This window comes from Anoplopoma fimbria, chromosome 4 (genome assembly GCF_027596085.1).
Source record: "Anoplopoma fimbria isolate UVic2021 breed Golden Eagle Sablefish chromosome 4, Afim_UVic_2022, whole genome shotgun sequence".
In the NCBI taxonomy this organism is placed as follows: Eukaryota; Metazoa; Chordata; class Actinopteri; order Perciformes; family Anoplopomatidae; genus Anoplopoma; species Anoplopoma fimbria.
Window position 1 is genome coordinate 27,694,062 of NC_072452.1, and position 27,577 is coordinate 27,721,638.

Below are 27,577 nucleotides of genomic sequence, written 5' to 3' on the forward strand. Positions count from 1 at the left end.
GTGTGTCTGTATGAAGGCTGCAGACTGAATCATGAAACAGGAAGTCATATTGTTGTATTCCTTCTCTCTGTTTTCAGAATAAAACTCAGTGTGAAACATCTGACTTCAGATCAGCTTTTGTTTGAAATCAGGTCAGTTTCTCTCTTCAGACTGATTTCTGAACAGAGCTGATGAAGTCAGTTTGTTATTGAATGGAGTCTCTGCTGCTGTGATGGCCTGACCTCTAATGGACAAACACAGAACTGCACTCACTGTAAATCAATAATTATTATTATTATTATATTCCTTTATTGATCCCCATGGGGGAAATTCGGGTGTTGCAGCAGCGCAACTACACAGAAACAGATAATAAATACACATATTATACAATAAAATAAAAAATAAAATAAAATAAAAAATAAGAATACAAATAAAAAATGTACAGTATATCCACATGGGGGGGGCTGGTCAGCATGATGACAGACTGTGGTCTCCGCTGTTGTTGTACAGTCTGATGGCAGTGGGCACAAATGAGCGTCTGAAGCTCCGTCCTGCTCTTTGGTAGAATCAGCCGATGGCTGAAAGAGCTGCCCAGCTGCCACAGTTCCTCATGGAGAGGGTGAGAGGGATTGTCCAGGATGGCTCCGAGTTTGGCCTTCATCCTCCTCTCACCCACTGACTCCAGACTGTCCAGCTCCAGACCACCACAGAGCTGGCTCTCCTCACCAGCTTGTTGAGCTTGTTGGCATCTCCAGTCCTGATGCCACCACCCCAGCACACCACAGCAAAGAAGAGGGCGCTGGTTACCACAGACTGGTAGAAGAAGAGGGCGCTGGTTACCACAGACTGGTAGAAGAAGAGGGCACTGGTTACCACAGACTGGTAGAAGAAGAAGAGGGCGCTGGTTACCACAGACTGGTAGAAGAAGAGGGCGCTGGTTACCACAGAAGAAGAAGAGGGCGCTGGTTACCACAGACTGGTAGAAGAAGAGGGCACTGGTTACCACAGACTGGTAGAAGAAGAAGAGGGCACTGGCTACCACAGACTGGTAGAAGAAGAGGGCGCTGGCTACCACAGACTGGTAGAAGAAGAGGGCACTGGTTACCACAGACTGGTAGAAGAAGAAGAGGGCACTGGCTACCACAGACTGGTAGAAGAAGAGGGCGCTGGCTACCACAGACTGATAGAAGAAGAGGGCTCTGGCTACCACAGACTGGTAGAAGAAGAGGGCGCTGGCTACCACAGACTGGTAGAAGAAGAGGGCACTGGTTACCACAGACTGGTAGAATGCCTTGAGCAGTTTATTGCACACATTGAAGGACCTCAGCCTCCTCAGGAAGAACAGCCTGCTCTGTCCTTTCCTGTAGAGGGCAGTGTTGTGTGTCCAGTCCAGTTTATTGTTGATCTGCACCCCAAGGTGCTTGTAGGACTCAACCCTCTCCACTTCCCCTCCCTGAATGAAAACAGGGACAGGGGGGCTTCTGTTCCTCTGGTAGTCCACCACAAGCTCCTTGGTCTTGCTGATGTTGAGCTTCAGGTGGTTGTTGCTGCACCATGTGATGAAGCTCTCAATCAGTCCTCTGTACTCCTCCTCGTTGTCCCTGGTGATACATCCAACAATGGAGGAGTCATCGGAAAACTTTTGGAGGTGGCAGGAACCAGAGTTGAAGCGGAAGTCCGAGGTGTAGAGAGTGAAGAGGAACGGTGCCAGTACAGTTCCTTGGGGTGCACCGGTGTTGCTGATCACAGACTCACAGACACAGCCATCCACCCTGACGTACTGTGGCCAGCCTGTGAGGTAGTCTGTGATCCAGGAAGTGGTGTCGGGTAATAATCTGACTTTTAGTAACAGTTACAGATGAATCATGAGATTAAGATATATTTTCATTATTATATATTGTTCCAGGTCTGTTGACATGAAGACAGAAGAATTCACATGTTTCATTAACGTTCTAGTAGAAACGCGTGTCCACAGGATGATGGAGGAGGTGGAAGAATGTTCTACACATGTAAAGGTAAAAACTCAAACTGAAGCATGTTTTTTTATCTGGTTTTAAGAGAACAATATTTTACATGAACATGTTCTTATCATGTTCTCAACATTTGTGTACATTTAAAAGAACCTGAACAGATTTAAATCAGAAACTCTTTATGTTGACGCGTTTTATTGATTTCTGTCTGATTGTTCCTCTGATTTTTATTCTCTGACCCTTTTTCACACGTTCGTCTGTGAACTCTGCCTCGTAGGTTTGACTCCTGAACCGTTGGGACTCTTTTTGTAATCTCATCCATTAAACCACTGAACTGATCTTGTCATCTGATTGGATCTGTGTTTGGGTTCTTGTTGTCTAAATACACATCATGACATTAAACTTCTAGAAGGTCTCAGAAGATGTTGTTTCAAACAGCTTTTAAATATTGTTTGTACAAAAACTCTCTGCTGAAAAGACAAGATCAGGTGATAAATCACTGAATGTAAAATATGATAAAATCACACACACACACACACACACACACACACACACACACACACACACACACACACACACACACACACACACACACACACACACACACACACACACACACACACACACAGTGTTCAGCCTGGTACAACAGTAAACAATAAGACAAAAGCTCTCTGTCCTCTGCAGGCTGATCAGACCCACATCGCTGCCGTCCTCAGTCTGAAAGGAACACCAGGACCCTACAGGGCTCGACAGGACTCTACAGGACTCTACAGGACTCTACAGGACCCTATAGGACTCTACAGGACTCTACAGGACTCTACAGGACCCCACAGAACTCTACAGGACCCTACAGGACTCTACAGGACCCTACAGGACTCTACAGGACCCTACAGGACTCTACAGGATTCTATGAGACTCTTCCGGAGTCTTTGGGCTCTGCGGAACTCTCGAACACTCTGCAGGACTCTCCAGGACTCACCAGGACCCTCCAGGACTCTCCAGGACTCCCCAGGACTATGGACCCTAGGCATCTTTCCTCAAGCTCTCAGCAGCAGGTTCACCTCAGGAAAAAGGTAAATAAAGATCCTGAAGGCAGATCGCTGGTTTTTACTGGTTTTACTGGTTTTACTGGTCAGACATTGAAGGCCTCGTCTTTATAAAAGAGAATGATGGAGTATTTCATTATTTTAAAGTACTTGTACTTTGTACTTCCACTGCAGTACATTTATCTGTCTGAACTACATATGGGATAGTTTTACTACAGGAAATGATTTGGACATATTCTTTCATCAAACCTGGTCTGTCTGCTCCGGAAAAAGTGCACATCCTTTAAAAGTAACAGCAACGAAGTAAAAATACTGTACAAGTTACTAATACAGAACAATGTGCATTCAAAGTTCTAAGTACAGAAGTATTGTCTGGAACTGATGACATCATCTGTGACTTTCAGGATGAAATAAATAAATAAATATATAAATGTATATATGTATATATATATATATATATATAAATAAATAAAAATGTATAAAAAAAATATATGAATAAATAAATATATATATAAATAAATAAATATATAAATAAATAAATATATATATGAATAAATAAATATATATATAAATAAATAAATATATAAATAAATAAATATATATATAAATAAATAAATATATATATAAATAAATAAATATATATATAAATAAATAAATATATATATAAATAAATAAATATATGTATAAATAAATAAATATATATATTTATATAAATAAAACATGAAAAAGCAAAGAAAACCGACAACAAATACAATTAAACATCAATAAAACAACAAACAAATAAGAGAGAAATACAATTAGTTAAAATATCTAAATATAAATAAGAAAACATAAAAAGAACTACAGATAAAAACCATCGTTAATTATTTGTTTTCCTAAACAAAGTTCCAGTGGTGCAAACAGCGCCACTCTGCCGTCCGCGGCCACTCAGCGGCCGCGCCGGGTATTACACCCGCGCTCCGCTGCTGAAGCGGTTTGTTGTTCAGCGGCTCCTCTCGCGGTCTGCGCATGCGCAATGAGATGAATGGCCGCCGCACCTGACTGGCACCAGGAAGTGAGGACGGACCCGAACCTGCCCGGTGACCGGAGGACCGACTGACCGTCCGGACCGACTCCGGGCCCGCGAGCTGCGAGGCGACGCACCCTGACTGCGATGGGATGCTGCGGGAGCGCGGAGGTAAGCCCGGCACGGCCCGGCACGGCCGGCGGCACGGCTAGGGGCTACGGCCCGGCACGGCCGGCCCGGGGACGTCCTCCGGCCCGGCCCGGGGACGGGGACCGTGCGGGCCGGTGCCGTCGTCCTCCTCCTCCTCCCTCCTCCTCCTCCTCCCTCCTCCTCGTCCTCCTCCTCGTCCTCCTCCGGCCCGGGGCCGTCCAGCAGAGCCTGAGAGAGGAGAGGACATAACGGGATTACACAGCGGTAATCCCGTTATGTCCTCCCGACGGGCCACCGGCCCGGTACCCGGTACATAACCGTGTGGACTGATTAGTGATGAGGCCTGATGGGTCCTCCGGTCCTCAGGTCCGGTCCTCCTCAGGTCCGGTCCTCAGGTCAGGTCCGGTCCTCAGGTCCGGTCCTCAGGTCAGGTCCGGTCCTCAGGTCCGGTCCTCAGGTCCGGTCCTCAGGTCAGGTCCGGTCCTCAGGTCCGGTCCTCAGGTCAGGTCCGGTCCTCAGGTCCGGTCCTCAGGTCCTCAGGTCCTCAGGTCCGGTCCTCCTCAGGTCCGGTCCTCAGGTCCGGTCCTCAGGTCAGGTCCGGTCCTCAGGTCCCGGTCCTCAGGTCCGGGGTCCGGTCCTCAGGTCCGGTCCGGTCCTCAGGTCAGGTCCGGTCCTCAGGTCCGGTCCTCAGGTCCGGTCCGGTCCTCAGGTCCGGTCCTCAGGTCCGGTCCGGTCCGGTCCTCAGGTCCGGTCCGTCCGGTCCTCAGGTCCGGTCCTCAGGTCCGGTCCTCAGGTCCGGTCCGTCTCCCGGTGTGACGTGTGCTTGTGTGTTTCAGAGGACAAAGAGGGAGTGGAGACCGCTGGAGGACCGGAGCTGCACAGACCTGCCCTGGTTCCTGCTCTTCACCGTCTTCTGCGTCGGCATGGTAACCTCCGCTGCATGGTTCATCAATAACACCACCCATCAGACTAGTCATCCATAACACCACCCATCAGACTAGTCATCCATAACACCACCCATCAGACTAGTCATCAACCACCCATAACTACCACCCACCCATCAGACTAGTCATCAATAACACCACCCATCAGACTAGTCATCCATAACATCAGACTAGTCATCAATAACACCACCCATCAGACTAGTCATCACCACCACCCATCAGACTAGTCATCAATAACACCACCCATCAGACTAGTCATCAATAACACCACCCATCAGACTAGTCATCAATAACACCACCCATCAGACTAGTCATCCATAACACCACCCATCAGACTAGTCATCAATAACACCACCCATCAGACTAGTCATCCATAACACCACCCATAACACCACCCATCAGACTAGTCATCAATAACACCACCCATCAGACTAGTCATCAATAACACCACCCATCAGACTAGTCATCAATAACACCACCCATCAGACTAGTCATCCATAACACCACCCATCAGACTAGTCATCAATAACACCACCCATCAGACGCTTCAGGCTTCTTTAAAGGGAAGACTTCCTGAATATTAACAATATTAACAGTTAACAGATATTTGTGACATTATATAAAAAGGTGATTAATCAAGAAAACAATCCGGTTAATCAATAATTGAATCACTTCCTGAAGAAAGAGTGTTTGATGGTGGATTTTATAAACTTTTTAATTATAATAAACTGATTGATCTTCAGGGGCTGCACGGTGGTGTAGTGGTTAGCACTGTCGCCTCACAGCAAGAGGGGCCCGGGTTCAATTCCCGGGCTGGACAACCTTCTGTGTGGAGTTTGCATGTTCTCTCCGTGTCAGCGTGGGTTCTCTCCGGGTTCTCCGGCTTCCTCCCACAGTCCAAAGACATGCAGCTTAGGTGCATTGATGACTCTAAATTGCCCGTAGGTGTGAATGTGAGTGTGAGTGGTCTCCAGCCCTGTGACAGGCTGGAGACCTGTCCAGGTGAACCCTGTCCAGGTGAACCCTGTCCAGGTGAACCCTGCCTTCACCCAATGACAGCTGGGATCGGCCCCAGCACCCCTGCGACCCTTAACTGGATAAGCAGGTTACAGAAGATGGATGATTGATCTTCATGTATTGATTGATATAAAGATGCAGACAGGAGATGGAGATTCATAATATGGTGCGTTCAGGTTGTCTGGGAAACTTCAGCTTCTAGATAGTTTACTGTTTGTAGTGACAGCCAATCACAATGACCGTTATTATGTTACTACTGAACCAGAGGTCATGTCAGGTCCAGGTGTTACAGTGGTCCAGGTGTGACAGTGGTCCAGGTGTTACGGTGTGACAGTGGTCCAGGTGTGACAGTGGTCCAGGTGTGACAGTGATCCAGGTGTGACAGTGGTCCAGGTGTCACGGGGGTCTAGGTGTGACGGTCTCTCTGTCCTGCAGGGCAGCATCTGCAGCTTCACCATCGTCACCGGCGGCGCCGCTCGCCTCGTCTTCGGATACGACAGCTACGGCAACACGTGTGGGCAACGCAACGAGCTGATCGAAGGCGTCCGGCTGAGCGGCCTCGACCACACCGACAGGAAGTAGGTTTGATACGTCCACCATAGTGTGTACTTCTGCTCTACTCTCGGTGTACTTCTGTGGTACTTCTGTCTGTCTTCCTCCTCCTCAGGTGACCTCAGGTGACCTCATTATCATACTGCCTGTGTGTTTGATGAATCAGCTGATCACAGTTTCTGCTTGTAGGAGTTTTTTCACTGAAAACTCTTTGTTTAGTTTTTCTCCTACGTTCACATTCTGACATTCTGCTCTCATGACATGAAGCCTACTAACCGGCCCCAAGGGGCCCTTAATGCCCCCAAGATCAAGACCCCCAGGAGCCCTCAACGCACAGAAGATGTAGACCCTAAGGGTCCCTCAATGCCCGAAGATCTGGACCCCCAGGGGCCCTCAACGCCCAAAAGATGTAGACCCTCAGGGGCCCTCAATGCCTGAAGATCTAGACCACCAGGAGCCCTCAACGCCCAGAAGATCTAGACCACCAGGGGCCCTCAACGCCCAGAAGATCTAGACCCCCAGGAGCCCTCAACGCCCAGAAGATGTAGACCAGGGGTGTCCAAACTACGGACCGCGGGCCAACTTTTAATTGGCCCGCTACAAATTCTAGAAACATAATGGAATATGAAACATAATGGAATATGTTCCACACATGAAACTTGCACTTAATGCTGCGTTCACACCAAAAGCGAAGCGAATATTTCGCGCGTCTAGTTTACATGTAAAGTCACTGACAGACAGTAGTTTACATATAAAGTCAATGCACAGACAGTAGACGCTGTGCTGCGACAGCCAATCAGCGTTGAGCTTCTCCTCCTGTCACTCTGTCATCGATCAGCCAATCAGCGTCGAGCTTCTCCTCCTGTCACTCTGTCATCGATCAGCCAATCAGCGTCGAGCTTCTCCTCCTGTCACTCTGTCATCGATCAGCCAATCAGCGTCGAGCTTCTCCTCCTGTCACTCTGTCATCGATCAGCCAATCAGCGTCGAGCTTCTCCTCCTGTCACTCTGTCATCGGTCCGAGCTCCGTTCACAAAACAGCCATTTTAAAAGTGATGTCCTTCTCCTCCTGCAGAGAGAACTAACAAAATATGAATTCTGACTTTTTACAAACCACCATCATTATGTTGTTATTTCAGCGTCCCTTTTTGTACATTTATTATAATTAAATCACAGTAAACTTGTTTATTTTCGGTTCATACGGCTGGAATAAATCCACAGATGATGTTATGAACCAGACAGTTTAGTTCCCCAGGATATCTGGGACTGCCACAACAAGTATAAAGCAGAAATAGTATTTATTTATTGCATGGTTGATGGTGAAATAAATGGATTTGTTGACAGAGGTTTCCATGGAGATAAACCCCGCCCCCTCTCCTCTAGTGAGTGAAAGGCCCAGCCTTTCCTATATTTATCTCTATGTGGCCCTCAGTGAAAAAAGTTTGGACACCCCTGATGTAGACCCTAAGGGTCCCTCAATGCCCGAAGATCTGTACCCCCAGGGGCCCTCAACGCCCAGAAGATGTAGACCCCCAGGAGCCCTCAACGCCCAGAAGATCTAGACCACCAGGAGCCCTCAACGCCCAGAAGATCTCGACCACCAGGAGCCCTCAACGCCCAGAAGATCTCGACCACCAGGAGCCCTCAACGCCCAGAAGATCTCGACCACCAGGAGCCCTCAACGCCCAGAAGATCTCGACCACCAGGGGCCTGTCGTGTTCCGGGACTGAAAATGGTCCCTAGGGATCATTTTGATCAATACTGAGATGAAGATCATTTATCAGGTTCTGAGGACATCGTGGTAGAACTTGGACACAATGTCTTCATGATCCAGAGAACCAGGGAGGACAAATGTCTCCAAATCCTCAATTCACATCGACTGATAATAACTGATACGATAGAAATGATGTGTTTGATTATATTTTATTTCTGAACACTGGTGGTCAAACTACGGTTTCTGATGATGAAGAGGATGAAGATGCTCTGAGAGCAACACAGGAGATATCTGTCCTCAGAGATTTCATGAAGTCCGCTTGGCCTCATCAAACTCTGTTAGCACCGTTAGCTGCTAAACGTCGCCATGTTGAGAGCCGTGTGGAGGCAACAGAGCTCCTGTTAAAGGACTGACTGCCCGCTCTTACTCTGAAGGAATGACCCGCTGATCTTCTGCAGCGGTGTCCTTTAGTGACTTCCTGTGCACTCTGTCCCCGCAGGTTTGTCTTCTTCCTGGATCCCTGTAACGTGGACATCGTCCAGAGGAAGATCAGGTCCACGGCCCTGTGTGTGTCTCTGTGCCCCCCCGAGGAGCTGAACACCTACCAGGACCTGAAGAGGTTCGCCATGCTCAACGGTGAGGTCACAGTGGGGCCACAGGGCTGATGGGAAATGCAGTCTGTATAACCGACTACAATAGATATATTTATATTATTATATAGTTTATTCATAGAATATTTTAAATGTACGTTTCAGTTTATTTATAGAATACAGGGGGAGACAGCAAAGGGCCAATCAGAGGACGGGGACCCTGATCCGTCCCCGTCCTCGTGATGGACGGTCAGGACCTGGTAGTGGATCAGTAGAGGTCCGGGTTCTCTTCCCTGAGGGGCACCAGGACAGAACTGGGTAGAAGTGGACAAACGGACAGAGAGGACAATGTCCATCACGTCATGATGATGATTTAATGTCTGACCAGCAGAGTACAGTACACACACACACACACACACACACACACACACACACACACACACACACACACACACACACAAGGCAGCATTAAGACGTCTGTGTCGTTGGTGCCACTCGTCTCCATTTGTCCATCTGTGACGCTGTTCAGTCAGAAACATCATGTAGTTCATGAATGGAGTCTCTGTCTCAGGACCACACAGGAACCAGGTCTTTGTCTTCTTTAGTCTCTGTGTCTCTCCTCTCTCCTCTCTCTCCTCTCTGTGTCTCTCCTCTCCTCTCTGTCTCTCTCCTCTCTCCTCTCTGTGTCTCTCCCTCTCTCCTCTCTGTGTCTCTCCTCTTTGTGTCTCCTCTCCTCTTTGTGTCTCCTCTCCTCTCCGTCTCTCTCCTCTCTGTGTCTCTCCTCTCCTCTCTGTCTCTCTCCTCTCTCCTCTTTGTGTCTCTCCTCTCTCCTCCCCTCTCTCCTCTCTGTGTCTCTCCTCTCCGTCTCTCTCCTCTCTGTGTCTCTCCTCTCTGTGTCTCTCCTCTCCTCTCTGTCTCTCTCCTCTCTCCTCTTTGTGTCTCTCCTCTCTCCTCCCCTCTCTCCTCTCTGTGTCTCTCCTCTCTGTCTCTCTCCTCTCGGTCTCCTCTCTCCTCTCCTCCCCCTCTCCCTCTCGTCTGGTGGTGGTGGATGTGCCAGTGGCGCAGAGTTTTGAACTGGTTTATGTCCCTGTTCTTCTGCTTTTCTACTGGTTTTCATCACCTGTCTAATGTGCATGATCAGGTAAGTCTCTTTAACAGTTTTACTGAGTTGTGTTCGAGTGTTAGGTGGTTGTGTCGAGGTGTTTTTTCGGGGGAATGGCTTCCTACGAGACACGGCTCCGTCTATACGGCAGGGAGTGAGGATAGTCCCGATAGTCACCGTGGAGGAGGTGTTGTTGATAACAGCGTCACCGTGGAGGAGGTGTTGTTGAAAACAGCGTCACCGTAGAGGAGGAGTTGTTGATAACAGTGTCACTATAGAGGAGGTGTTGTTGATAACAGTGTCACTCTAGAGGAGGTGTTGATAACAGTGTCACTATAGAGGAGGTGTTGTTGATAACAGTGTCACTATAGAGGAGGTGTTGTTGATAACAGCGTCACCGTGGAGGAGGTGTTGTTGATAACAGCGTCACCGTGGAGGAGGTGTTGTTGATAACAGCGTCACTGTGGAGGAGGTGTTGTTGATAACAGCGTCACTGTGGAGGAGGTGTTGTTGATAACAGCGTCACTGTGGAGGAGGTGTTGTTGATAACAGTGTCACTGTGGAGGAGGTGTTGTTGATAACAGCGTCACTGTGGAGGAGGTGTTGTTGATAACAGTGTCACTATAGAGGAGGTGTTGTTGATAACAGTGTCACTATAGAGAAGCTGTTGTTGATAACAGCGTCACCGTGGAGGAGGTGTTGTTGATAACAGCGTCACTGTGGAGGAGGTGTTGTTGATAACAGCGTCACCGTAGAGGAGGAGTTGTTGATAACAGCGTCACTGTGGAGGAGGTGTTGTTGATAACAGCGTCACTGTGGAGGAGGTGTTGTTGATAACAGCGTCACCGTGGAGGAGGTGTTGTTGATAACAGCGTCACCGTGGAGGAGGTGTTGTTGATAACAGCGTCACTGTGGAGGAGGTGTTGTTGATAACAGCGTCACTGTGGAGGAGGTGTTGTTGATAACAGTGTCACTGTGGAGGAGGTGTTGTTGATAACAGCGTCACTGTGGAGGAGGTGTTGTTGATAACAGTGTCACTATAGAGGAGGTGTTGTTGATAACAGTGTCACTATAGAGAAGCTGTTGTTGATAACAGCGTCACCGTGGAGGAGGTGTTGTTGATAACAGCGTCACCGTGGAGGAGGTGTTGTTGATAACAGCGTCACTGTGGAGGAGGTGTTGTTGATAACAGCGTCACCGTAGAGGAGGAGTTGTTGATAACAGCGTCACTGTGGAGGAGGTGTTGTTGATAACAGCGTCACTGTGGAGGAGGTGTTGTTGATAACAGTGTCACTGTGGAGGAGGTGTTGTTGATAACACCGTCACTATAGAGGAGGTGTTGTTGATAACAGTGTCACTATAGAGGAGGTGTTGTTGATAACACCGTCACTATAGAGGAGGTGTTGTTGATAACACCGTCACTATAGAGGAGGTGTTGTTGATAACAGTGTCACTATAGAGGAGGTGTTGTTGATAACAGTGTCACTATAGAGGAGGTGTTGTTGATAACAGTGTCACTATAGAGGAGGTGTTGTTGATAACAGCGTCACCGTAGAGGAGGTGTTGTTGAAAACAGCGTCACCGTAGAGGAGGTGTTGTTGATAACAGCGTCACCGTAGAGGAGGTGTTGTTGAAAACAGCGTCACCGTAGAGGAGGTGTTGTTGATAACAGCGTCACTGTGGAGGAGGTGTTGTTGATAACAGCGTCACTGTGGAGCAGGTGTTGTTGATAACAGTGTCACTATAGAGGAGGTGTTGTTGATAACACCGTCACTATAGAGGAGGTGTTGTTGATAACAGTGTCACTATAGAGGAGGTGTTGTTGATAACAGTGTCACTATAGAGGAGGTGTTGTTGATAACACCATCACTATAGAGGAGGTGTTGTTGATAATAGGGCTGGGAATCGATCCGAATTTCCTGGATCGATCCGATTCCGATTCATAAGGTCACGATCCGATTCGATCCACGATTCGATCCGATTCGATTCGATATCGATCTATTTACAGACATAATGCAAATAAATACTGTCCCATAGACAAAACAGCTCCATGTGTTTGTGATTGTATCTGTGTACGTGTAAGAGGGACACAGAGAGAGAAGAGTCAAGAATCAAGTATTTATTTTAGACAAAAATCCAAGTATTATTTGAAATTTAAGTAACATATCCATGGCAGAATTAAAACAATGACCAGAACTAAACAACAATGACCAAATAAAATATAAATAAATTACAATTAAATGGCCCTCTATATTAGAAAACTTATTATAAGTGTGCTAGATGGTAACCTCTGTCTGACACAGTTTGCACACTGCTTTTGTTCTGTCTAGTTCGTCTTTGTCCTCGTAACGTCTGAATCCGAAGTTTTGCCAAACATCAGCCTTCATTCCAGAAGGTGATGTCAGTGGTGCCGCTTCAGCCATCTCGCTAGCTTAAGTTTCGGTTTCGTTTAGCGGGCACTCGCTTTTTATAGTGCGCCTTGCGCGTCAAAGAAAATAGTGCCTTTAGTCACCTGGAAAAGATCGATCCAGACATTTTTGGATCGATATCGTGCTTTTTGAGCGTGAATCGATATCGGATCGCGGATCGATTTTTTGAACACAGCCCTAGTTGATAACAGTGTCACTGTGGAGGAGGTGTTGTTGATAACAGTGTCACTATAGAGGAGCTGTTGTTGATAACAGTGTCACTATAGAGGAGGTGTTGTTGATAACAGCTTCACTGTAGAGGAGGTGTTGTTGATAACAGTGTCACTATAGAGGAGGTGTTGTTGATAACAGCTTCACTGTAGAGGAGCTGTTGTTGATAACAGTGTCACTATAGAGGAGCTGTTGTTGATAACAGTGTCACTATAGAGGAGGTGTTGTTGATAACAGCTTCACTGTAGAGGAGGTGTTGTTGATAACAGTGTCACTATAGAGGAGGTGTTGTTGATAACAGCGTCACCGTGGAGGAGGTGTTGTTGATAACAGCGTCACTATAGAGGAGGTGTTGTTGATAACAGTGTCACTATCTCCTCACTCCTCACTCCTCTCTCCTCACTCCACCCCTCTCTCTTCACTCCTCTCTCCTCACTCCTCTCTCCTCTCTCCTCACTCCACTCCTCACTCCTCTCCCCTCACTCCTCTCTCTTCCCTCCTCACTCCTCTCTCCTCACTCCTCTCCCCTCACTCCTCTCTCCTCACTCCTCTATCCTATCTCCTCTCTCCTCACTCTCTCTTCTCACTCCTCACTCCCTCTCCTCACTCCTCTCTCCTCACTCCACTCTCCTCACTCCTCACTATTCTCTCCTCTCCCCTCACTCCTCTCTCCTCACTCCTCTCTCCTCTCTCCTCACTCCTCTCCCCTCACTCATCTCTCCTCACTCCACTCCTCTCTCCTCTCTCCTCGCTCCTCTCTCTTCACTCCTCACTCCTCTCTCCTCTCTCCCTCACTCCTCTCTCCTCACTCCTCACTCCTCTCTCCTCTCTCCCTCACTCCACTCCTCACTCCTCTCTCCTCACTCCTCACTCCTCACTCCTCTCTCTTCACTCCTCTCTCCTCACTCCTCTCTCCTTTCCCCTCACTTCTCTCTCCTCACTCCTCTCTCCTCTCTCTTCACTCCTCAGTCCTCAGTCCTCTCTCCTCTCCCCTCTCTCCTCACTCCTCTCTCCTCTCCCCTCTCCCTCTCTCCCCTCCTCTCTCCTCTCTCCTCACTCATCTCTCCTCACTCCTCTCTCCTCTCTCCTCACTCCACTCCTCACTCCTCTCTCCTCACTCCTCTCTCTTCACTCCTCACTCCTCTCTCCTCACTCCTCTCCCCTCACTCCTCTCTCCTCACTCCTCTCTCCTCTATCCTATCTCCTCACTCTCTCTCCTCACTCCCTCTCTCTTCACTCCACTCTCCTCTCCCCTCACTCCTCTCTCCTCTCTCCTCCACTCCACTCCTCACTCCTCTCTCTTCACTCCTCACTCCTCTCTCCTCACTCCTCTCCCCTCACTCCTCTCTCCTCACTCCTCTCTCCTCTATCCTATCTCCTCACTCCTCACTCTCTCTCCTCACTCCTCACTCCCTCTCCTCACTCCTCTCTCCTCACTCCTCTCTCCTCTCTCTTCACTCCTCACTCCTCTCCCCTCTCTCCTCTCTCCTCACTCCACTCCTCTCTCCTCTCTCCTATATCCTATATCCTCTCTCCTTACTCCTCTCTCATCACTCCTCTCTCTTCTCTCTCCTCACTCCTCTCCCCTCACTCCTCTCTCCTCACTCCCTCTCCTCACTCCTCACTCCTCTCTCCTCTCTCCTCACTCCTCACTCCTCACTCCTCTCTCCTCACTCCTCTCTCCTCACTCCTCTCTCTCTGTGTTTTTCTGTTTCAGGTTCAGAGTTGTGTTCCTACGAGTTAGCGGCTCATAAATATCCCGGTCTACCTGAGAGGTTCTCTAAATGTCCCAGACTTCCTGTTCCTCCCAGGTACGTCCAACGGTTCCCAATAGGTCCACAGTTTTCCAGATGTTCTCAGCCGGCTATTTAAGGAACCAGAACCTTTAGACACAAGAACCACCGCGTTCCAGACATCCTGGTCTGGGTTAAAAACAGAACTTCATGTCTTGCAGCCTGCAGCCTGACCTTTGTGACCTCTTTGACCTTTGTGCCCTCTCTAATCTCTCCAACCTCTAACCTCTCTGACCTTTGTGACCTCTCTGAGCTTTGTGACCTCTCTGACCTTTGTGACCTCCCTGACCTCTCTGACCCCTGACCTCTGTGCCTCCTCAGTAAGCCGTTGCCAGTGTTTAACCGCTGCACTCCGGTGGACATTTCCTGTTATGCGAAGTTTGCGGAGGCGGTGGTGACGTTTGTGGGTGACAGCAGCGTTCTGCACCGACTGATCGCCGGCGTCGCCGCCAGTAAAGAGATCATCATCGGACTGTGTGTGCTCGCTCTGGGTGAGAACCTCGCACACCTGTTATGAATATATATATATATATATATACACATACATACTCACACACACATATATACATATATATATATATACATACATATATACATATATATATATATATATATATATATATATATATATATATATACAGCGGGTAAAATAAGTATTGAACATTTTATTTTTCTCAGTAAATATATTGAACACGCTTACTGAAATGTATTTAATACTTGGTACAGAAGCCTTTGTTGGTAATGACAGCTTCAAGACGCCTCCTGTATGGAGAAACTAGTGGCATGCATTGCTCAGGTGTGATTTTGGCCCATTCTTCCACACAAACAGTCTTCAGATCTTGAAGGTTCCGTGGGCCTCTTCTATGAACTCTGATCTTTAGTTCTTTCCATAGAGTTTCTATTGGATTCAGGTCAGGTGATTGGCTGGGCCATTCTAGCAGCTTTATTTTCTTTCTCTGAAACCAATGGAGTTTCCTTGGCTGTGTGTTTGGGATCATTGTCTTGCTGAAATGTCCACCCTCGTTTCATCTTCATCATCCTGCTAGATGGCAGCAGATTTTTATCAAGAATGTCTCGGTACATTTTTCCATTCATCCTTCCTTCAATTATATGAAGTTTGCCAGTGCCGTATGCTGAAAAACAGCCCCACACCATGATGTTCCACCTCCAAACTTCACTGTTGGTCTGGTGTTTTTGGGGTGATGTGCAGTGCCATTTGACCTCCAAACATGGTGTGTATTATGGCCTCCAAAGAGTTCCATGTTGGTCTCATCTGACCAGACTATATTCTCCCAGTATTTCACAGGCTTGTCTGAATGTTGTGCAGCAAACTTTAAACGAGCTTCAACATGCTTTTTCTTCAGCAATGGAGTCTTGCGTGGTGAGAGTGCATACAGGCCACGGCGGTTGATGCATTACTTATTGTTTTCTTTGAAACAATTGTACCTGCTGATTCCAGGTCTTTCTGAAGCTCTCCACTAGTGGTCCTTGGCTCTTGGACAACTCTTCTGATAATTCTTTTTCACTCCTCTGTCAGAAATCTTGCGAGGAGCACCTGGTCGTGGCCGGTTTATGGTGAAATGATGTTCTTGCTATCAGTATGTTTTGCAACAATAAGGTTGTGAAGGTCTTGAGAGAGCTCTTTGCTTTTACCCATCATGAGATGTTTCTTGTGTGACACCTTGGTAATGAGACACCTTTTTATAGGCCATCAGTTGGGACTGAACCAGCTGATATTCATTTGCACTGACAAGGGGCATGATTGCTTTCTAATTACTGATAGATTTCAGATGGTGTCTTGGCTTTCCATGCCTTTTTGCACCTCCCTTTCTTCATGTGTTCAATACTTTTCCCTGTGTCATTCCATTTTATTACACATAACTTAATCTCTGAACGTATTTGTTTGGTTTTCTTTGTATGTATGGATTACTTGGGTTGTTACCGACATCTGGTGAACATTTCATGTCAATAGCACCTTTACAAATATATTTACTGAGAAAAATGGTGACGTGTTCAATACTTATTTTACCCGCTGTATGTGTATATATATGTGTGTGTGTGTGTGTGTATGATGTAAATATATGATGCCTCTGACCTCTGTCTCTCTGGCAGTCCTCTCTATGATCCTCATGGTGATCATTCGGTACATCTCAGCCGTCCTCGTTTGGATCCTCACCGCGCTGGTGGTCCTGGGATCCCTTGGTGAGGTCACTTTCTGTTGACACTGTTCCTTCTCTTTCTAAAGAACCGTAAAACAACCTGATGTGTGTTTTCTTGTGGTCTCAGCGGGAACCAGCGTCCTCTGGTGGTTCTACATCGACCACCGGCTCTACGGAAACCACACCTCTAATAGAGCGAAGGAGGAGCTGCAGCTCAGCAGGGACAGCGGACAGACACTGCTGGTCTACGCCGGCGCCGCCACCGTGTTCACGGTACGGGTCCACTCCTCATTCATGTGTTCATGTGTTCACGTTAAAGAGGATACAGAGAGTTCATGTGTTCATGTTAAAGAGGACACAGAGTTCATGTGTTCATGTTAAAGAGGACACAGAGTTCATGTGTTCATGTTAAAGAGGACACAGAGGTCATGTGTTCATGTTAAAGAGGACACAGAGTACATGTTAAGAGGACACAGAGTTCTTGTGTTCATGTTAAGAGGACACAGAGAGTTCATGTGTTCAGGTTAAGAGGACACAGAGAGTTCATGTGTTCATGTTAAGAGGACACAGAGTTCATGTGTTCATGTTAAAGAGGACACAGAGTTCTTGTGTTCATGTTAAGAGGACACAGAGAGTTCATGTGTTCACACAGAGTTCATGTGTTCATGTTAAAGAGGACACAGAGGTCATGTGTTCATGTGTTCATATAAATGCTTTGAGATTTAAAGTCACAGGTCTGTAGTAGCCCATATTGGTTGATGGTGTTTGTAGTTCACCTTGTAGTCCAGCAGAGGGCTCATCCTGAGCTATTGATCGATCAGTGAGCTGATCAAAGTATTGATGACTCCCTGTGGGTTCTGTTCCAGATCATCCTGCTGCTGTTGATGCTGTTCATGAGGAAACGAGTGGCTCTGACCATCGCTCTGTTCCACGTGGCGGGAAAAGTCTTCCTCCACCTCCCCCTCCTCACCCTGCAGCCCTTCGTTACCTTCCTCGCCCTCCTGCTCTTCTGGATCTACTGGATCCTGGTTCTGCTCTTCCTGGGAACCAGCGGTCAGTTTAAACCTCTGTTTTTTAGTAGAGACAGCAGCTTCTTTTCTCTTTGCTCAGCTGAATGATGAACACCCCAAAAAACCTTTAACCGTGAAATAAAGGAAGAAACCTCAGAGATCAACAGAGGATCCCTCACAACATAACGGAGTAAGCACACAATGATCAGTATACTTATAGAAGGAGTAGCAGCAAGAGCACTAGCAGCAGAATAACAACTCAAAAAGGATCACTGGTTCCAGGGAAACCTGTGAGGAGAGAAAACACAAAGACTCTGGGGAAGAAGAAAAGTCAGTTATGTGAATTAATGGATTCATAAAGAAGGAGATAGAGAGGAGGAGAGAGGAGCTCAGTGTATCCTAGGAAGTACCCCGGCAGTCTGGATCTATAGCAGCATAACTACGGGCTGGACCAAGACAAACCTGAACCAGCCCTAACTATAAACCTGAACCAGCCCTAACTATGGATCCTGTAGTGTAGTATGACATGGGGGTATGTGTTTGTGTTTCCTCAGGGAACCCAGTCCAGAATGAGGAGACTGGTCTGACAGAGTTCAGACTGACGGGTCCTCTGCAGTACCTGACCTGGTACCATGCGGTGGGTCTGGTCTGGATCACTGAGTTCATCCTGGCCTGCCAACAGATGACTGTGGCCGGAGCTGTCGTCACCTACTACTTTACCAGGTGAGTCCTCTTCACCAGCTGAGTCTTCTTCAGCCGGTGAGTCCACTTCACGGGCTGAGTCCACACCTGCTGGAGTTTGTTAGCTTTGGACTGCGCACATCAAGATCTCTGAGCAGTAAACCAGATTAATGTGGACTTTGTGTTTCAGGGACAAGAACCGCCTCCCGGTGACCCCGATCCTGTCGTCCATCCTGAGGCTGGTCAGGTATCACCTGGGAACCGTCGCTAAGGGAGCCTTCATCATCACCCTGGTCAAGATCCCCCGACTCTTCCTCATGTACATCCACAACCAGCTCAAAGGAAAGGTACAAAACTTTATTAACAAGCACAAAGTAAAGGTATAAAACTTTATTAACAAGCTCAAAGTAAAGGTATAAAACTTTATGAACAACCAGCTGAGAAGAGAGGATCCAGACTTTGACATACAGGTCAAAGGTCATGTGACGATGTGGTTTTGTGTCTCAGGAGAATGCGTGTGCGCGCTGCCTGCTGAAGACGTGTATCTGCTGTCTGTGGTGTTTGGAGAAGTGCCTCAACTATCTCAATCAGGTAACAAACAAACCGCTCATCTCTTCTGACTCGTCTTCTTGTTTTCATCTTGAGTGTCTCACCTGTGGTTTGATTTCCCAGAATGCATATGCAGCCACGGCCATCAACAGCACCAGTTTCTGCACGTCTGCACGTGACGCCTTCGTGATCCTGGTGGAGAACGCTCTGCGCGTCGCCACAATCAACGCCGTCGGAGACTTTGTGCTTTTCCTGGGGAAGGTGAGCTGGATCTGGATCCGGCTGGTCCCGAGTGGTTCTGGTCCCAGTGACCATGTAAAGAACCAGACTGAGGAGTCCCGTCCTGTTACGCTATTTAAATATTTGACGATCTCATCTTTAGCCTGAAGTGTTTTTGTTGTTTCTTCGACGTAAGTGAAGAAGATCTTAAAGTCTCTGAGCTGTGGTGTTTGAACGTTTCTTCAGATCCTGATCGTGACGTCCACGGCGTTCGCGGGCGTCCTCCTCCTGAACTACCAGCGTGACTACGCCGAGTGGCTGCTGCCTCTGATGATCGTGTGTCTCTTCTCCTTCCTGGTGGCTCACTGCTTCCTGTCCATCTTTGAGATTGTGGTGGACGTCCTCTTCCTCTGCTTCGCCATCGACACAAAGTACAACGACGGCACTCCGGGGAAGGAGTTCTTCATGGACAAAGCCCTGATGGTGAGGTCATCGCCGTGGTGAACCATGTGGTGACGTGTCGTAAACGTCTGAACAGCACACACACCAGGGACTTCCTGTCCGAGACCTCCGCAGACCAAACAGCCGAGCTTTGTTTCCAAACTAAGAGAAGTGGTCTCAGTCCAGATCAAACCTGAATCCTTTGATTCTGGTGGAGACGCTTTTCTTCAATGATGGTTCACAAGTTCAGAACAATTACAGGACGGCAGGCAGGCTGCTGGAGGAAAGGAGAACATCAAACTGAATGAGCCCGGTAGACAAAGGGACGTAGGAGACTAGGACAGGACGTAGGAGACGACAACAGGACTTTGGTAGCAATTAAGTTGAGGACTTAGGAGACGACCCAGAGTCTGACGTTGCAGAGAATTGTGGGAGTTTGTTTGTCGTTCTGATTCTGACATTCTGCCCCCCCCCCCCATTTATTTCCCTTCCCTCCCCATGTGGCCCTCCCCTCATCCTGCTCCCCCTCCCCTAAACCTTTGGCCCTGACCCTGCAGGAGTTCGTGGAGAGCAGCCGGCGGTTGGAGCGGGCAGTGGAGCGTGGGCGGAGCCGGGTGAAGGAGGCGGTGTCGGAGGGGGCGGAGATGAAGCCCATGGTGAGTGACAGCGGAGGGGGCGTGGCCAAGCAGAAGAGCTCGTTGTCAGAGGAGGTGGGGGTTGAGCTGGAGGGGGACGGGGGGGAATGGGAGGAGCTCCAGGAGTTCCAGGTGTACTACCTGCTGGTGGGGGTGCTGGTGGACTGGGTGCTGACGGAGCAGAGCGACTTTGTTCTCTGTCTCAGCGAAGACGTCGTCCTCTTCCTCTGCATCTACCTGCCCACCTCCACCCTCTTCCTGTTTGTCAGCCTGCTGCAAGCGCCAAGCCCCACCCCCTCCGCCAGCAGCCAATCCGCCACCGTCAACGCCGCAAGCTAACACACGTGCTAACTGATGCATGCTAAATGACATGTGCTAACTGATGCATGCTAACGGACGTGTGCTAACCCCACGTGCTAACTGAGGCACACTGCTCTGAGCATGCTGATTGGATGAGAACTGAAGCATGCTAATCAGACTCATCTTCTTCATCATCTTCATCATCATCATCATCATCATCACAGCTGCTTCTTCAACATCTGGGACCAAACTCTTCATTGACTTTATGTTTATTTGTCATTTATTTTTTATACTTTTGTATCTTTGTATTTAAAAGGGTTAAAAGTTATTTTGCAGCTGGTTGTTCTATTGGTCCTCATTAACTCACCGCGGTGCCTTTAAGGACTCAGCAGATCATCAGATAACTCAGTGAGGAAGGAGCTTCAGGTTTGTGTTGACATGAACATTATGTTTCTGATTGTTTTCATTACGACGTTCATAATGAGCTGCTCCTCTGTGAAGAATAAAATATGACATAAGTCACAGAATATTAATAGTTCAGCTTGTTACGCTTTGATTCAAGTTTTTAATTAGAAAGATGTCTGCTGGGTCCTAAATCCTTTGCTGACCTGAGGTCATGAGCCAGTTAAGAGCCAGATGTTTAGAACTTTCACTGGCTGTTAAATAAAGAACGTTTCTTTTCTTTGTCCAAAGCAAAAACTTTCATTTGAATAAAATCCAAAAATTGAAGCAACATATAAATGTAATGTTTTTGTCTGCTTCTCTTTTAATTAGCTCAGGAAATCAAATATATATGACATATATTAAAGTATTCATTCTATATATTTCTATATATTAACTTTTAATAAATGATAAAAGGTGATGACAGCATTAAAACAAACTAATAAGAACAAGAGGCAACAGTGTGTCAGTTTAACATAACTAATTAGATGTTCAATTAATAGTATACGATTTATATATTAAGCTCAGAAAACGCAGTATAATAATAATGACTGGTACAAATATGTCAATGTGCATAAATATCCATATATATCTATAGATGTATATTAACACATTTATTTGGGCATTACAAAAAGCAAATACATCCCAGAATAAACATCTGAGCTTTATTATATATATGATGTAATATTATCAGAAAGGATCCAACATTTTCAATGATAATAATAATAATAATAAATTATATTTATACAATTGATCAACATACATTTGAGAGAAAACTGCAGAAGAAACTAGTCGTTGGACCGAACTGTTAAACTACATTACATATATTTATCCATCCATCCATTTCCTTCCGCTTATCCGGGGCCGGGTCGCGGGGGCAGCAAGCTAAGGAGGGTCCTCCAGACGTCCTTCTCCCCAGCAACACTTTCCAGCTCCTCCTGGGGAACCCCGAGGCGTTCCCAGGTCAGACGAGATATATAATCTCTCCAGCGTGTTCTGGGTCTACCCCGGGGCCTCTTACCAGTTGGACGTGCCTGGAAAACCTCTAAAGGGAGGCGTCCAGGAGGCATCCTGATCAGATGCCCGAGCCACCTCAGCTGGCCCCTTTCGACGCGAAGGAGCAGCGGCTCTACTCCGAGCTCCCTCCGGATGTCTGAGCTCCTCACCCTATCTCTAAGGCTGAGCTCCTCACCCTCTCTCTAAGGCTGAGCTCCTCACCCTATCTCTAAGGCTGAGCCCAGCCACCCTACGAAGGAAGCTCATTTCGGCCGCTTGTATTCACGATCTCATTCTTTCGGTCACTACCCAAAGCTCATGACCATAGGTGAGGGTTGGAACGTAGATGGACAGGTAAATCGAGAGCTTTGCCTTTCGGCTCAGCTCCTTCTTCACTACAATGGTCCGGTACAACGCCCGCATCACTGCTGACGCTGCACCGAACCGCCTGTCCATCTCCCGCTCCATTTTACCCTCACTCGTGAATAAGATCCCGAGATACTTGAACTCCCTCGCTTGGGGCAGTGACTCACTCCCAACCCAGTGGGTGCAATCCACCGTTTTCCGGAAGAGAACCATGGCCTCAGACTTGGAGGTACTGACTCTCATCCCGACCGCTTCACACTCGGCTGTGAACCGCCCCAGTGCGTGCTGAAGGTCACGTTCTGAAGAAGCCAACATAACCACATCATCTGCAAAAAGCAGGGATGTGATTCTGAGGTCCCCAAACCGGAAACTCTCCTCCCCCCGGCTGCGCCTTGAAATCCTGTCCATGAAAATCACAAACAGGATTGGTGACAATGGGCAGCCCTGGCAGAGGCCAACACACACTGGGAACAAGCTGGACTTTGTGCCGAGTATCCGGACACAGCTCTCACTTTGGTCATACAAGGACCGAATGGCTCGTAGTAACGAACCAGGTACCCCATATTCCCGCAGTACCCCCACAGGACTCCCCGAGGGACACGGTCGAAGGCCTTCTCCAAGTCCACAAAACACATGTAGACTGGATGAGCAAACTCCCATGCACCCTCCAACAGACCTGCAAGGGTAAAGAGTTGGTCCACTGTTCCACGTCCAGGACGGAATCCGCATTGCTCCTCCTGAATCCGAGGTTCGACAATCGGACGGAGCCTCCTTTCCAGCACCCTGGAGTAAACTTTCCCGGGGAGGCTGATCAGTGTGATACCCCTATAATTGGAGCACACTCTCCGGTCCCCCTTTTTGAAAATGGGAACCACCACCCCGGTCTGCCACTCCACAGTCACTGTACCCGACTTCCACGCGACAGTGAAGAGACGTGTCAACCAAGACAGCCCAACACTGTCCAGAGCCTTTAGCATCTCCGGTTGAATCTCATCCACTCCTGGCGCTTTGCCGCTGAAGAGCTTTTTAACTACCTCAACGACCTCCGCCAGGCATATGGACGAGTCTTCCCCTGAGTCTTCAGACTCTGCCTCTTCCACAGAGGACGTGTTGGTCGGGTTCAGGAGTTCCTCAAAGTGTTCTTTCCACTGCTCGACAATATCCCCAGTCCGGGTCTGCAGTTCTCCCCCCCTGCTGAGCACAGCCTGAGAAAAGCCCTGTTTCCCCTTTCTGAGTCATCTCACGGTTTGCCAGAACTTCCTTGAGGCCATTCGAAAGTCCTTCTCCATGGCCTCGCCGAACTCCTCCCACACCCGGGTTTTTGCCTCAGCAACCGCCGCAGATGCACCCCTCGGCCAGCCAAGCCCGAAAGGCCTCCTTCTTCAGCTTGACGGCCTCCTTCACCGCTGGTGTCCACCAGCGGGTTCTTGGATTGCCGCCACGACAGGCACCAATCGCCTTCAGACCACAACTCCTAGCAGCAGCTTCCACAATGGAGGATTTGAACATGGCCCACTCGGATTCCATGTCCCCAGCCTCCCCCGGGATGCACAAGAAATTATTCCGGAGGTGGGAGTTGAAGACCTTGCGGACAGGATCCTCAGCCAGACGTTCCCAGTTCACCCTCACTACACGTTTGGGTTTACCGGGTCTGTCCGACAGCCTCCCCGCCACCTGATCCAACTCACCACCAGGTGGTGATCAGTTGACAGCTCTGCTCCTCTCTTCACCCGAGTGTCCAAGACATACGGCCGCAGGTCTGATGACACAACTACAAAGTCGATCATAGACCTTTGGCCTAGGGTGTTCTGGTACCAAGTACACTTATGAACCTCCCTATGCTCAAACATGGTGTTTGTTATGGACAGTCCATGACTAGCACAGAAGTCCAACAACAAAGCACCATTCGGGTTCAGATCGGGCAGGCCGTTCCTCCCAATCACACCCCTCCAGGTTTCTCCATCGTTACCCACGTGAGCGTTGAAGTCTCCCAGAAGAACTATGGAGTCCCCAGTCGGCGCCCTTTCCAGAACACCACCCAAGGACTCCAAGAAGGCCGCGTACTCCGAACTGCCGTTTGGTGCATAGGCACAAACAACAGTCAGAGACTTTCCTCCTGCGATTCCCAGTCGCAGAGAGGCGACCCTCTCGTTCTCTGGGGAGAACTCCAGAACAGCTCAGCCGGGGGCTTGTGAGTATCCCCACACCCGCCCGGCGCCTCTCACCCTGGGCAACTCCGGAAAAGGAAAAAGTCCAGCCCCTCTCCAGGAGTTTGGTTCCAGAACCGGTGCTATGCGTGGAGGTGAGCCCAACTATATCTAGTTGGTAGCGTTCCACCTCCCGCACCAGCTCCGGTTCCTTCCACACACTCCTCCAATGAATCGCCACCTTATCGTGGTGGAGGGGTTTGTGTGCCCCAGTGATCCTGAGAGCTGTGTTGTCGGGGGCAATAGCTCCTGGTAGGGTCTCCCAAGGCAAAGTGGTCTCGGGGAGGGGTCAGACTAAGAGCGATTCACAAAACCTCAATGAATCAGACGATGCAAGGTAGTGGCACCTCGCCCGGAAAAGGGAAACCGGGGCACCCTCCTGGAGCCAGACCCGGTAGGGGAGCTCGCCGGCGAGCGTCTGGTGGCCGGGCCTTGGCACATGGGGCCCGGCCGGGCCCAGCCCGAAAAAGCTACATCGTGCCGCCACCCTGTGGGCCCACCACCCGCAGGGATAGGCATTGGGGTCGGGTGCAATGTGAGCTGGGCGGCAGGCTGGGGCGGGAACCTGGGCGTGCATCACAGACTAGCTCTAGGGACATATATTTATATTACATTTATTACACTTATTTAATCTGCTGAAGCCTTTCTGTTCATCTACTATTATCGTGTTAAAAGTGACTACAACCCTAAAACTACAACCACAAAGATACACAACGACGACAAACAGATCAAGACAACCACAAAGAGACACAACCACCAAAATATGAAATATGACTCCGAACGTATATTAAGAGATAAATAACGACCATAAAGAGAAACAAAACAACACAAAGCTACACAAAGCTACACAAAGCTACACAAAGCAACACAACACAAAACAACACAAAACACAAAGCAACACAAAGCAACACAAACAACTCTTTTTACGTGTCTCTTTGAGTGGTCTCGTAGTCCCTCCATGACGGGGGAAATAAAACTATATATATATATATATATATAATCTAATGGAGAAACTTGAACAAAATAAAGACGGAGACTTTCTGTCTGGTGTCGAGGTGGACTCATGACCTCAGTGTTTCTAACATCCTGGTTCCTCCGTCTAACTACCCATGATGCTTCACTCTCTGGTTCCATCTCACTCCTCCATCCTGTTTGGTTGATCATCATGAGGTGGCGTGGAGGTTTTAACCATGTGGCCTCGTTTCCTGTTTCAGGCTCCGGGGACGAGTTCAGCTTGACCAAAATCAGCCGACGGGACTTCTTAAAGAAAAGAGACATTCCAAAAGTTTATTTTTACCAACGTGTAACATGTTTACTATGGTTTCACTCCAGGGAAAACTATTTTAATAAGAAACTGTAAAAACGTAACAATGTAATGAAGCACTTTATACTGAAGCGCTGCACATTTTAAACCGGCTGATGCATTTTTTCGTAGTGATGTCCTTTTTTATAAAACGTCTCACTGAACTCTTCGCTCACACTTCAGTTTGAACACTTTTTATAACCGGTTCTGCTCTGGAGACACAAACTGGATGCTATGTTGGATCAGGAGCGCCGGGATCTCATCAGAGGAGCGGAGTCTGCAGACAGTCGGGACAGCAGCTCTGACTGGAGAGTGGCGGTCCCTGGTCCTGGTCCTGCTGGTCCTGGTCTTGGTCTTAATGGTCCTGGTCCGGATCCTCCTGGTCCTGGTCCTGCTGGTCCTGGTCTTAATGGTCCTGGTCCGGATCCTCCTGGTCCTGGTCCTGGTCCCAGAATGTGAAACGTTGAAGGCTGTCGTCATAGAAACTAAATCTGACTGTAACCCAGACCGGAATCTGATTGGCTGTTCTGGCCCGTTTAAAGGTTCAGTGGCGCCAAGAGTCCTGCAGGTGAGGGTCATGTGACCAACTCGTGTAGCCCAACTAGCATCATCGCTAACGAGGCTAATACAGCTAGCCCGTTGCTGTTGGAATATGAGACGTTTAATATTTGATATCATGTTTGAGTGTCTGATAATCACGGCGACATCGAGGCCGTCTTCTTCTTCTTTGTCTCATATTCCTGCACACATCGTGAACACTCAACATAAAGTCAGAAGAGTTTTACTTTCTCAAATGTTACGTTGCACAAATCACAATGTGATGACGTAAAACCTCCACCACCACTTCCACTTTAGTGAGAGCGTTCTGTTATTAATATGAATGATCATGTATGTTTCCTGTTGATTTAATGGTGCAAAACTAAAGTCTAACTTCTTACCTTTCTAAACAAACATGGTTTGAATCCTTTACTGAAGTTGACAGTGGGACGCTAACGCCAGTGAATTAGCCCTTTTCTCCTGTAAACACTGGGCGCTGCTGGTTTTAAGGCCCGAATCAAGTTGTGGAAGAAGAACTCAGAAGTTTTTCTTTTAAGTTTCTAAAAGGATTTTTCTGTTGCGTTGACTTTGGTCCCTGTGGACGTAGAAAACCTCTCAGGTTCAGAAGGTTTAGTGTTGACGTGGAGTCTGTGACGATGACCAAAAGTCACATTGTTGTCTTCAGCCGTCTCCTGGATCAGACTTCCTGTCACCATAAAGCGTTTGCCCTATTAGCACCAGAGAAGAAGAGGCGTGTGGGCGGGGCTTCCTGTGGAGTTCAGACAGTCAGCAATAAAACAAACTGCATCATGTGACCAACAACAACAACTCTAACAAGTCTTCCTGCTTCTGTGTGTTCATCATGTCCAACACGTCGTCTGAGACAGGAAGTTAAAGTGTAGGAGACAATGCTAACGACGCTAACGACTCACGCGACAACGTAAACTTTTAGTTTCCTCTCTCTCTCTTTAAACAATGTAACTTGACGCGTTTGGGTTTCATGTTCTGATCACCTGCTTCATTTATTTACACTTTGATTCTGTCGTCATAATTACTTTAATCTGTCACGTAAAGTCTACGTCAACTTTTGAAACGTGGCTAAAGAGAATCGTTTCCATCGACTGAGCCAATAAACATTAAACACAGTAGAAGAAGAAGTAGAGGTTGAGTTTACATCAGGACGTCCTCCATTAAACAGTAGAAGAAGAAGTAGAAGTTGAGTTTACAGTAG

The 27,577-nt window shown here is 48.0% G+C and overlaps 1 protein-coding gene across 3 annotated transcripts; it reads left to right on the top strand.

Moving 5' to 3' along the window:
* Positions 1-4,006: 4,006 nt before the first annotated feature.
* slc44a1b (solute carrier family 44 member 1b) lies at positions 4,007-27,577 on the top strand. Of its 3 annotated transcripts, none has more exons than XR_008531172.1 (16): positions 4,007-4,172; positions 4,988-5,077; positions 6,548-6,690; positions 8,878-9,014; positions 14,427-14,520; positions 14,824-14,993; positions 16,615-16,704; positions 16,789-16,934; positions 17,528-17,714; positions 18,226-18,394; positions 18,543-18,699; positions 18,860-18,943; positions 19,025-19,162; positions 19,367-19,603; positions 20,119-20,922; positions 25,721-27,577. XR_008531172.1 is itself a non-coding variant. In XM_054597435.1 (16 exons), exons 1-16 carry the CDS (start codon positions 4,149-4,151, stop codon positions 25,742-25,744), a joined length of 1,989 nt encoding a protein of 662 aa, XP_054453410.1. In that variant the 5' UTR covers positions 4,007-4,148; the 3' UTR covers positions 25,745-27,577. The 3 variants fall into 3 exon arrangements, 2 of the variants coding, with proteins under 2 accessions (XP_054453410.1, XP_054453408.1); XM_054597435.1 differs by having other exon boundaries at positions 20,119-20,217; XM_054597433.1 differs by lacking the exon at positions 25,721-27,577 and having other exon boundaries at positions 20,119-21,223.

What these genes read in the sequence shown, in the direction of transcription:
- slc44a1b (XM_054597433.1), top strand. Translation starts at nt 4,149, where the DNA reads ATGGGATGCTGCGGGAGCGCGGAG. An exon ending in GAGGTTCGCCATGCTCAACG is followed by an intron (nt 9,015 to 14,426) that starts GTGAGGTCACAG and finishes TTTCTGTTTCAG; the next exon opens with GTTCAGAGTTGTGTTCCTAC. An exon ending in ACAACCAGCTCAAAGGAAAG is followed by an intron (nt 18,700 to 18,859) that starts GTACAAAACTTT and finishes TTTGTGTCTCAG; the next exon opens with GAGAATGCGTGTGCGCGCTG.